General features: G+C 47.2%; 1 protein-coding gene across 1 annotated transcript in view; it reads left to right on the forward strand.

The window, feature by feature from the left end:
- Positions 1-13,071, forward strand: part of LOC139229028 (arrestin domain-containing protein 5-like) — a 30,022-nt gene that overhangs the window by 11,945 nt on the left and 5,006 nt on the right. Inside the window, exon 3 of the mRNA XM_070860691.1 lies at positions 12,797-13,055. Coding sequence (XP_070716792.1) covers positions 12,797-13,055 — 259 coding nt within the window. The remainder of the gene's footprint in view (positions 1-12,796; positions 13,056-13,071) is intronic.

Here is a 13,071-nt window from a genome sequence, read left to right on the forward strand (position 1 = left end):
TTGCTACCAGTTTGGTTAGTCCAATCAATATGTAGATTAAAGTCACCCATGATAACTGCTGTACCCTTATTGCTCGCGTCCCTAATTTCCTCACCACCACCTTCTCAAGGGCAATTAGGGATTGGCAATAAATGCTGGTCTTGCCAGCCACGCCCACATCCCCCCGTGAATGAATTTTTAAAAATGGGTGTGTAATTGGCAAAGGAATATCAATATCGATAAGTTTAAGGTGGTACATTTCGGTAGGAAGATTAAGTAGGTCACATACTGCTTGGATAATAAGTATCTAAATGGGGGAGAGGAACAGAGTGAACTGGGGATACCGATACAGATTACTTAAAGTAGCAACGCAGGTTAATAAGGCCATTAAAAAAAGCACTAGGGCTCATTTCTAGAGGGCCGGAATTGAAAAGCAGAAAAATCATGTTAGACCTGTACAGAACCTTGGTTAGATCACATTTGGAGTACTGTGAACAGTTCTGGCCTCCATATTATATAAAGGATATAAAGGCATTGGCAAAGGTGCAGCAAAGATTTACTAGAATGGTACCAGAACTGAGAGGTTATACCTAGCAGGAAAGATTGAATAGGCTGGGACTCAAAGACTGAGGCCCGATAGAGATCTTTATCTTTATGAAAGGAATTGATAGGGTAGATGTAGAGAAGATGTTTCAACTTGTGGGTGAGACCAGAACGAGCGGCCATAAATATAAGTGAGTTACTAATAAATCCAATAGGGAATTCAGGAGGAACTTCTTCACCCAGAAAGTGGTGAGACTGTGGAACTCGATCCCACAAAGAGTAGTTGAGGCAAATAGCATCGATGCATTGAAGGGGAAACTCGATAAACACATGAGGGAGAAAGGAATGGAAGAATAGGTGAGAGGGCTCGTGTAGAGCATAAATTCCGGCATTGACCTATTGGGTCAAATGGCCTACCTCTGTGCTGTAAATACTTTATAATACTTTGTAATGAGGTCGAATTTCAACCCCATTATCTTACTTTCTAAAGAAAAAGTAATCTGATCTTGGCACGGAGCTATGGATCGCAAACTGCTTGACCTTTGCTCTCTTGGTTCAAGGTTACTCTATAACCCAAAGGCGAAATCTGTCTCTGAACTGTCACAGAGGCAGCATGCGGTATTTTAAAACCAATCTTTTGTATTGTATAATCAAGCTTTGATTTGCGTTAGGAAGTTGTTGAGAAAATCTGATTGAAATAGCACAGGGAGAGCAGCAGAACCATTCCATTAGCACAGAGCCGAGAGGGAAATCAGAGCAAACAAGTGCAGAGAAGCACGGAGTGCAGCACCCAGCACAGGGGAATAGAGAAACGCAGGCATAGCCATGTTATGCAAGCAGCCACAAGAAGTCTCAGTTATGTTGCATCTTCTCATGGAGGAGTATTTTCACAGGGGGTGAGGAGGATAGAGCAGGAGAAAAGAAGGATTAAGGAATGATAAGTGGAAGGGGAATTAAAGGCACAGGTTTTTCAGAAGATTTTGAAGAAAACAATAAAGGTAGCAACAACTACGAGCACTTATATAGCGTCTTTAATGTGGGAAAGTATCCCAAGGTGTTTCACAGTTGGCGGGCAGACCAGAGACGAAGTAGGAGATGGTCAAAGGCACTGTTGGAGAGATAGGTTTTAAGGAGGATTTTGAAAGTCGGGAGAAAGTATATAGAGAATGAGTCTCAGAGTGTGGCAGCAAGATGGCTGACGATGTTGGAGCAGAAGGACGGGGGGAGGGGGGTGAACTTGTGGTAGACCAGACTTGGAAAAGAGGAGGGCGTGGACAGGACAAAGCCACACAGAATAAACAATCAAATCGCAAAGTACAGTACACGGCACAACAGCACAGTCCAGAAAGACTTGCATTTATATTGTGTGTTTCATAACCTCAGGACGTCCCAAACGCTTTACAGCCAATTAAGTACTTTTTGAAGTGGCTTCACTGTTATAATGTAGGAAACGCGGCAGACAATTTACACACAGCAATGTGATAATGACCAGATCACCCATTTTGATGGTATTGGTTGCGGGATAAATATAGGGCAGGACATTGGGGAGAACTCCCCTTCTCTTCTTCAAAATAGTGCCATGAGACTTTTTTACGTCCACCTGAGAGGGCAGATAGGACCTTGGTTTAACACCTGATCCGAAAGACGGCACCTCGGACAGTGCAGCACTCCCTCAGTACACTGGAGCGTCAGCCTAGATTTTGTGCTGAAGCCTCTGGAGTGAGACTTGAACCCATAACCTTCTGATGTCAAGACGCATGCTATCCACTGAGCCACGGCTGACAATAAGCAGAATATAACAATATACAGAGAATAGAGTACACAGTGTATAATAGTATACAGAGGATCATCATCATCATAGGCAGTCCCTCGGAATCGAGGAAGACTTGATTCCAGTCTAAAAATGAGTCCTTAGGTGGCTGAAAAGTCCAATACTGTTGTGTATGCAATAACTGTTAGACTGAGTACTGTTTAACTCCAAGAAGTATGACCTTTGCTCTGCTTTATTAAGGCCCAAAGTGCATATATACAAAATGGCTGGCCTTTTATACTTGGGCTGCACACACATGCCTCCAACAGTGACGCCATCAAGTGGCTAGTGATCCCAAAAGTACATACATGACAATACCCACCTCTGAGATATTAACACAGTCTTTTATAAATTGAGACGGTCCGGTGTTTTACGCTCCCGGGTTGACCGTCTCAGTTCAACTCCAGCCTTGGGTGAGTGTTCAGAGTCTGTTGTGACTGGTGGCTGGGTGGCTGACCTGGTGAGAGTGGCAATGGCCATGTCAGGGATTGAAAGTCCATTTTCATTGAACATGTCAGTGATTGAAAGTCCCGATTCAATGATGACCACTGAGTCTTCTGATGACTGGGGGTAGGTTGATTGGTCGTCGATTATCTCTTCCTCCGACTGTTCCGGTTCGTCTGTGTGCCGCAGCTTTGTCTGATCCATATGTTTCCGGCATGTTTGCCCATTTTTGAGCTTGACAATAAATACTCGTTGCCCTTCTTGGCCATGACAGTACCAGTGATCCACTTGGGATCCTGACCATAATTCAGACCATATACAGAAATATCGCGTGACACAGCTGCGCGATCGTGATACCCTTGCTGACTTTGCCTTCTATATTCAACATGATTATTCAAGTCATGGTGTACAAGAGATAGCTTATGCTTAAGACCTCTCTTCATCATTAGTTCAGCAGGCGAGACCCCGGTAAGCGTGTGTGGTCTTGTCCTGTAACTAAGCAGTATGCATGACAGGCGGGACTGCAGTGACCCTTGGGTTACTCGCTTCATACTCTGCTTTATGATTTGGACAGCACGTTCTGCTTGCCCATTGGATGCAGGTTTGAATGGTGCTGACCTTACATGTTTGATACCATTGAGTTTCATGAACTCTTAAAACTCCTGACTGGTGAAGCACGATTCATTGTCGTTAACAACGATGTCAGGCAGACCATGTGTCGCAAACATGCCACTGAGCTTCTCAATGGTAACTGTGGGTGTGCTGGAAGACATGATTATATACTCTATCCACTTCGAATATGCATCCACCACAACTAAAAACATCTTCCCCAGGAAGGGACCAGCAAAGTCTATGTGGATCCTGGATCATGGTTTGGACTGCCACGACCACAGACTCAGCGATGATTCCGCTGGTGCTTTGCTGAGCTGCATGCAAGTGTTGCACTGATGCACACATGATTACAGCTCAGAATCAATTCCCGGCCACCATACATGAGACCTGCCGATGGCTTTCATCATTACAATTTTTCACCACCGATAAAATCGGGTCCTGGCTGGTCCAGGTTTTAACTTGTTGAGCCGTGACAGGGATTCCTTCACTCTCAAAAGCATAACTAACAATAGATGCGCCAGTTGTGGTGTTTCCACCTCCGGTGTGGGCAACGGCAGACGGCTCAAAGCATCGGCACAATTCTCAGTGCCAGGTCTATGGTGAATGACATAATCATAAGCGGATAATGCCAGCGCCCACCTCTGGATGGGGATGAAGCATTGGTATTGATACCTTTGTTTTCAGAGAACAATGAAATGAGCGGCTTGTGATCTGCCTCCAGTTCAAACCGAAGACCAAACAGGTACTAATGCATCTTTTTAACCCCATACACACAGGCTAGTGCTTCTTTCTCTACCATGCTGTAGGCTCTTTCCGCTTTAGACAAACTTTTTGAAGCATACGCTGGTTGAAGTTTACCCGACTCATTAGCTTGTTGGGGTACGCAACCAATTCCATATGACGAAGCATCACAGGCCAATACTAAACGTTTACATGGGTCATAATGTACCAGCAGCTTATTAGAGTAAAGCAGATTAGTGGCTTTCTCAAAAGCTCTGTTTTGAGACGCACCCCACACTCAGTTGTTGCCTTTTCTTAGCAGCATGTGCAGTGGTTCTAATAAGGTGCTCAATTTAGGTAGGAAGATACCGAAGTAGTTGAGTAGACCCAGGAACGAACGCAGCTCTGTCACGTTCTGCGGCTTGGGTGCATTCTTGATGGCCTTTGTTTTCGTGCCCGTGGGCCTGATGCCATCAGCAGCAATTTTCCTCCCCAGGAATTCGACCTCTGGTGCCATGAAGATGCACTTCGAGCATTTCAGTCTGAGTCCCACTTTGTCCAGACGATGTAGAACCTCTTCCAGGTTGTTCAGATGTTCCTCGAAGTCACGACCTGTGAGCAGGATGTCATCTTGGAACACGACGGTTCTGGGAACGGACTTCAGTATACTCTCCATGTTCCTCTGAACTATTGCTGCAGCTGAGCGAATTCCAAAAGGGCACCTGTGATAAATAAACAGTCCTTTATGCGTGTTAATGCACGTAAGTCTCTTCGACGTCTCAACCAGCTCCTGTGTCATGTAGGCCGACGTCAAGTCCAGTTTGGTGAATGACTTCCCCCCCGGCTAGCGCTGCAAACAAGTCATTAGCCTTCAGTAATGGGTACTGATCCCGTTTTGAAACCCTGTTGATCGTAACCTTGTAGTCTCCAGTTTCTGACTGCCAGCACTTTTCAGCACAGGAACAATGGGGCTGGCCCATTCATTAAATTCAACCGGTGATATGATCCCTTCACGCTGAAGTCTGTCCAGTTCAATTTCGACCTTCTCCCTCATCATATACGGAACTGCCCAAGCTTTATGATGGACGAGTCCACATGGATCTGCACCTTGGCTCCCGTGAAGTTGCCGATGCCTGGTTCGAACAGCGAGGGGAACTTGCTCAGTACTTGGGCACATGTATCTTTCTCCGACGACAATGCCTCGATGTCATTCCAATCGCATCTGATTTTTTTCAGCCAGTTCCTGCCAAACAGCGTAGGGCCATTGCTTGGGACAATCCATAGCAGAAACTCGTGAACTGCACCGTCATACGACACTTTAATTGTGGCACTGCCAATCACCGTTGTGAGTTCTTTGGTGTACGTGCGCAACTTGGCATTGACTGGACTCAGCCTGGGTTCACAGCCTTAGTATCCCACAGCTTGTCGAATGCCCTCTGGCTCATTATCGATTGACTCACCCCCGTGTCCAGTTCTATCGATACCGGCACCCCATTAAATTTCACGTTGATCATTATCGGTTTGCTCTTAGTTAGGAACGAGTACATTCCATACACTTCCTCCTCTGATATCTCGGATTGCGTATCCAGATCCACGCTAGTCTGACCATCTTCCTCCACGTGGTGTGTCGCAGCACGCTTGCTCATCTGCGGACACTTGCACTGGAGATGCCCCACTCTCAGACAGCCTTTGCAACTATATTGCTTAAATCAGCACTGCTGGTGCTGGTGATTTCCCCCACAATGCCAACACGGAGAAATCGGATGCATTCCCGCTGACGGACTTTGGGCGTATGCAGTCGGAAAGGCCCTGGCATGTGCCGCTCTGCCGAACACCGAATCAATCATATTTACAGTACTTGCTGAGTTTTGATTTTTCACTGATATCTGCTTTAGACTTCTATCCATCGTCATGCATAACCGAGCGATCGTAATGGCCCTGTTCAAGTCCAACATCTCCATCGCCAGTAGTTTACGCAGGATCACCTCGTGGTTGATGCCAATTACAAAGAAGTCCCACAGCATGTCTGCCAACACCCCCCCGAACTTACACGGTCCCGCTTGACGTCTCAGGTCGGCAACGAATTCCGTCGCATTCTGGCCCTCTGAGCGAACGTGCGTATAAAATCTGTATCTCGAGATGATGATGCCTTCGTCTGGCTAAAGGTGGTCCTGTACCAGTGTACACAATTCTTCATACGTCTTCTCTGTTGGACTCACAGGCAGGAGTAGATTCTTTTTCAGACCATAATTTTTTGGACCGTAAACCGTGAGGAACACCGCCCGGCGCCGATCTGCGTCGCCGACCTCCTCCATTTTGTTGGCCATGAAGAACTGGCTCAATCTTTTCCTTCCACAAATCGTTCCAACAATCCAATTGTGCCTCATTTTTGCATGCAAAGGTTCTTGTTGCCTCGTCACCAATTGTTGTGTATGTAATAACTGTTAGACTGAGCACTGTTTAACCCCAAGAGGTATGACCTTGGCTCCACTTTATTAAGGCCCAAAGTGCATATATACAAAATGGCTGGCCTTTTATACTTGGGCTGCACAGTCCAATGGCCTCCAACAGTGATGCCATCTAGTGGCTAGCGATCCCAAAAATACATACATGACAAATACAAGAACCACAGTCCCTGTCACAGGTTGGGCAGACAGTCGTTGATGGAAGGGGTGGGTGGGACTGGTTTGCCGCACGCTCTTTCCGCTGCCTGCGCTTGATTTCTGCATGCTCTTGGCGATGAGACTCGAGGTGCTCAGCGCACTCCTGGATGTATTTCCTCCACTTAGGGCGGTCTTTGGCCAGGGACTCCCAGGTGTCGGTGGGGATGTTGCACTTTTTCAGGGAGGCTTTGAGGGTGTCCCTGTAACATTTCCTCTGCATACCTTTAGCTCATTTGCTGTGAAGGAGTTACGAGTAGAGCGCTTGCTTTGGGAGTCTCATGTCTGGCATGCGAACGATGTGGCCCGTCCAACGGAGCTGATCAAGTGTGGTCAGTGCTTCAATGCTGGGGACGTTGGCCTGGTCGAAGACACTAATGTTGGTGCATCTGTCCTCCCAGGGGATTTGTAGGATCTTGCGGAGGCATCGTTGGTGGTATTTCTCCAGCGACTTGAGGTGTCTACTGTACATGGTCCATATCTCTGAGCCATACAGGAAGGCGGGTATTACTACAGCCCTGTAGACCATGATCTTGGTGGCAGTGTTGAGGGCCTGGTCTTCAAACACTCTTTTTCTCAGGTGGCCGAAGGCTGCACTGGCGCACTGGAGGCAGTGTTGAATCTCGTCGTCAATGTCTGCTCTTGTTGATAAGAGGCTCCTGAGGTATGGGAAATGGTCTACGTTGTCCAGGGCCGCGCCGTGGATCTTGATGACTGGGGGGGCAGTGCTGTGCGGCGAGGACAGGCTGGTGGAGGACCTTTGTCTTACGGGTGTTTAGCGTAAGGCCCATGTTTTCGTACTCCTCAGTAAATACATTGACTATGTCATGGAGTTCAGCCTCTGCATGTGTGCAGACGCAAGCACCATCTAACGTACTTTAGCTCGACGACAGAGGTTGGGGTGGTCTTGGACCTTGCCTGGAGACGGCGCAGGTTGAACAGGTTCCCACTGGTTCTGTGGTTTAGTTCCACTCCAGCGGGGAGCTTGTTGACTGTGAGGTGGAGCATGGCGGCGAGAAAGATGGAGAATAGAGTACACAGAGTAAAGCAGTATACAGAGAAAAGCGTACATTGAGCATAACAATACACAGAGCACATGGCAGCATAGCACAACACTAGAAGGAACAGCCCAGAACAGCGTGGAGCAGGACACTAATGCAAAGAAGCAGAAGCTACATTTTGTCTAACTTAAATAGGACTTTAAAGCTAAATTCAGTTGGATAGAGAGGCACTACAGGGGGTGCTAAAGGGTTTGTAGCTGCGAACGCCACTCGGCAAATTCAGTGTGCCGGTACTGGCGGCACTGAGGAATATCGCCCGGGAGCATCGCGCCGGTGTGCAACGCCCCCGGTATCGACACGGCTGCAAAATTTGTTTTACGCTGCATCCGTAGCGCCCTGTGGTGACACCACCAGAGAAAGCTGGCGTGCAGCGCTGTCCTGGAGCGCTAAGGGACTGCGTGAGATAACTGTGATTGAAATTTTTTATTTTGCGTTTTCACTTTATGAGTAATATATCGGAAATGTTTTTTGTGTTTTTTGTTCCGATTCTTTTTTTTGCAGGGAGGCCTCGCTCAGGGTGTTATGTAGCCGACTCTTTAGCGCAGGATATTCAGTTGCTCACCCGGCCTAGCGCCCTAAGAGAAGTGTGGAATGCCTCCCTTAGCGCTCCACTCCACTCTCAGGGCGCAACCACTGAATTTTGTGGTCCCCGTCGCTAACCATTTTCCGGCGCTAAATTTAGCCACCGCCCGACGTTAGCGCCTTAAAAAAGGAACTGCGTCCACAACACAAAAAGTAGATTTTTTTTACTTTGGACAATTGTCACCAACACTACATCTTCCACCCTCAGCGTATCTAAAAACCACCAGAAAAATATACGTTAAATGCACCTCATTACACTGCACTCTTCCAATGTATGACAACATTTCCTACATTACAACAGTGAGCACACTTCATAAGAACTTCATTTGGCTGTAAAGCGCTTTGGGGCATCCTGAGGTTGTGAAAGGCGCTATATAAATGCAAGTCTTTCTTTATTCTTCATTGCAGGAACAAATAAATGTACCAGCACTGCTCTCGCCCGTCACCACTGAGCAGGTGCACCCTATAAAATGGTATCAGTTGTATGTGGTACAGCGGCTGCAATGCACCAGGGCACAGTACGGCAGGATGTGGGTTTGTGCCCGTGACTGCACAGCATAGTTGCCTGATGTTGGGCGAAGGTAATGAGCGGAGGCCTAGTGCCTTGCCACAGCCAGGGAATTAGAGGAAGTTCCAGGGAGCTTAGTCCCAGACAGCCGTTAACGGGTAGCACAGTCCTTCTGTTCTTCATTAAAAGAGGAAGGTGTATTTTGTGCATTAAATTGTTGGAAATCTGTCAGTCGCTGTGTCTGGGGTGGTGCATGGCTCAGGGTGATTTCCCGTGTCAGCTGGGTTGTTGGGGGATCAGAAGGCAACTTCATTGTGGTATCAATGTGTGCTTGAAGCAAGACTAGAGAAAATCAAGGTGGGAACTTACTGATGTAGTCAAGATCCTTAAGATGTTGCCAAGTTGAACTCTTAAAAAACTGTTCATCACCACCCAAAGAATGACAACGAGGGGACATGTGATGGAACTCAGAAAAGTGAAGGTAAATGGACAGATCAGATATAACTACTTCACACAGAATATGGCTGTTTGGAATGGGTTGCATAGAAAGGTGAACCAGGTTGATTCCAACACCAATTTTAAGAGAGAGATGGACAGGCATTTGGCAAGAAAATGAGCGCTATCATAGTTTTTAAACTCAGAAGCTGGGTAGATGGACAGAAATTTTCCTGTCTTGTACTTCCCTATCGCCTTATGTTACTGTGTAAGGACTGCGAAGTTAAACTCTGACTCGCTATTGCCCCCTGGTGCCCTCCTCTTGCATTAGACTGTGAAGAAAGGATTCTCTGTGGGGAAGTACATCCGGTGCAGTGCGTTAGGAAAAATATGAATTGCTAGTATGGCACGGCACGCCACATTATGAAGATGCAACCATTTTAGGTCAGTTGGGGGATCTTACAAATGTTCAATTAAGGGCAGCAAGGCCTTGCATTCTTTGGGGATGGGCGGGGGGGTTAGATTTGTGGGATGTGCAGAGGACTGACACCATTCTTCTCAGAGTATCAGCTGTGGCTCAGTGAGTGAATTGAAGAGGATTTACTGTGATTGAAAGGCCCGGAAATCGGCGTGTTCCCAGCCTGCAAGACCATCAGCAGGCCAGGGCCATCAGCGTGCAGCGGCATACCACTGCAGGAGGGCGACGGCTGTGAAGCACAGTCGCTGATTGCAGTGCGGGCAGGCACAGCAGGAAGGGTGAAGGAACGGCAAGAGTTTGTAGAAGGAAGTGAACGGGGCCCAGGAGAGGCATGAGTCTGGGGCCCAGAAGAGGCGAGGGCCCAGGGGCAGCACGGGCCAGCCCACACTGCGATATGTGTGCGCACTGGGTCCGTGCAGCAGAGCAGGTCTCCAGTCGTCCTGGTTAATCCTTGCCACTGGACCAAGACCTAGCTGTGTCAAGCCCGTGTGGTGGCTGGGGTGCAACGGCCACCACACGTTAAAAAAATCCACGCACAAGGCATCTTCCACTCTTCAGGATGTAGTTCGGGACCTGGAATATTAGGTCCTTCATTGAAACACTTGTGAACTCATTCCTTTTTGGCGTGGAAGCAAGTCATCCTCGCTTCGAGGGACTGCCTAGGATGATGATGAGGTAGCACTCTGGCCTCTGAGTCAGAAGATTGTGGGTTCAAATCCCACTCCAGAGACTTGAACACACAAAAAAAAATCTAGGCTAACACTTCGGTGCACTACTGAAAGAGATGCCGTCCTTTCGGGCGAGACGTTAAACTGAGGCCCTATCTGCCCTCTCAGATGGACGTAAAAGATCCTTTGGCATTATTACGAATAAGGGCTGGGGAGCTATCCCTGGTGTCTTAGCCAACATTTATCCCTCAAGCGATATCACTAAAAAAACAGATTACCTGGCCATTATCACCTTGCTGTTTGTGGGAGCTTGTTGTGCGCAAGTTGACTGCTGCGTTTCCTACATTATAACAGTGACTACACTTCAAAAAGTACTTCATTGGCTGTAAAGCGCTTTGGGATGTCCGGTGGTCATGAAAGACGCTATATAAATGCAAGTTTTCTTCTTCAGCTTGTCAATCTGAAGTGGTTGTTCATTTAGCAACACTGCAATACTTGAACGGTCCCAGATACGGTTGAAGCAACAGTCGGGGGTGGGGGTGGGGCTACAATTGGGCAAGGAAAAATTCAAACGGGGTTCTTGCTCTTGATTGTTATCCATTAGACATCTCCCCTCCCCCCTTCTCCATGTGTGGACATTGGGTGAAAACAAGACTAGAACTAGGGGGCATATTCTTAGAATAAGGGGCCACCCATTTAAAACTGAGATGAGGAGGAAGTTCTTCTCTCAGAGGGTTGTAAATCTGTGGAATTCGCTGCCTCAGAGAGCTGTGGAAGCCGGGACATTGAATAACTTTAAGACAGAGATAGACAGTTTCTTAACCGATAAGGGAATAAGGGGTTATGGGGAGTCGGCAGGGAAGTGGACCTGAGTCCATGATTGGATCAACCATGATCGTATTGAATGACGGAGCAGGCTTGAGGGGCCAGATGGCCTACTCCTGCTCCTATTTCTTATGTTCTTATGTGTAAGACCATTCTTGGCTGTGATCCTGTCTACAGTTGAATAGCCTGCTGGCGCTCACTGTCGAAGCCCACCCATGAAGAGTGACCATTTGGGTTCAAGGTACCTAAGCTTGCTGATGCCCGTGGAACCTCACTCCGACACAGCAACGACTTCATGAGAAGAGAAGAAAACTAAAAAGAGGACACAGTTCCACAGAGCAATGCTGCATCATCAGCATGGCCTGTTCTGCACGGACATGCAAGATTATTATTTTATATTACATCCAACACTTGAACATTACCCCCATACCTTCTAACAAATCTGATACTTCTGGACACGATAAAGGAAAAGCTTCCACTGAGAGGGGAACCCTCTCTTACCTCCAGCCTCCAACGTCTCTATCCATCATAATATTTTTTGCCTCTCTTTTTTATCAGTCATTGCTCCTCTGAACTTTCCTTTCTCGTTCCTCCTAAGCTCCAAGTGCCACACGTCACACATTCTTCCTCCTCGTTGCATTCTTTTCTGGGACCTCAACACACTTACCACCCTCTTCCTTTCCTCTACAACCTTCAAAAGCCAGCATTTTTGAGTTGTAAGCACTATTCCTTGATTAGTTCAAGTCAGAGATCGATAGATTTTTGGCTATTCATGGAACGAAGGAATATGGGGTAATGCAAGAAGGTGGCGTTTAGGTGGAAGATCGGCCATGATCCTAGTGAATGGCGGAGCAGGCTTGAGGGGCCGAATGGCCTACTCCTGCGCCTATTTCTTATGTTCATCTCATCTTCCCTCCAACTCATTGAAGAAGAAGAATATGCATTAAGGGGAAGTTGGATAAACACATGAGATAGACAGCAATAGAAAGATATGCTGATAGGGTTAGAGGAAGAGAGATGGGAGGAGGCTTTGTGTGGGGTATAAATACTGGCATGGACTTATTGGGCCATGTGCTGTACATTCTATATCATTCTATGTAAGATGCTAAACTTTGGGGAGACAGCAGAGCAAGTTTGGATTGCTCTATCCCAGGGCACTATTTTGAAGAAAAGCAGGGCTGTTCTCCTCAGTGTCCTGGCCTATATTTTTCCCTCTGCCAACATCACTATAACAGATTATCTGGTCATAATCACATTGCTGTTTGTGGGATCTTGCTGTGTGCAAAGTGGCTGCCACGTTTCCTACATTACAACAGTGACGACACTTCAAAAGCACTTCATTGGCTGTAAAGCACTTTGGGACATCCTGAGATTGTGAAGGGCGCTATATAAATGCAAGTCTTTCTTTCAATTGCCAGCTTTTACCTAACATTCACTGTCTGAACACAACGCCCGCCTTTTGTCTCCGCAGATCACGACGCTGAAGGTTTGGAACAGGTCCTGCACGCTGGACCCCACATCTTCCATTTCAGCTATAAACTAGACGACGCCCTTCCGTCTAGCTTTAAAGGCAGTCATGGGAGAATCCGTTATTATGTGCGGGCGTTCTGTACGGCCACTGAAGGAACCCTTGCACAGGTGGAGAAGGACGTGAATGTACAGGAAACGTTCAACCTTAACCTTGACCCCAGTAACAAGGTATCTACTAGTTGTGAGGGATTCTGGGACTGGTAAACAGTGCATAGT

Source organism: Pristiophorus japonicus, chromosome 18, assembly GCF_044704955.1.
Source record: "Pristiophorus japonicus isolate sPriJap1 chromosome 18, sPriJap1.hap1, whole genome shotgun sequence".
Taxonomy (NCBI): Eukaryota; Metazoa; Chordata; class Chondrichthyes; family Pristiophoridae; genus Pristiophorus; species Pristiophorus japonicus.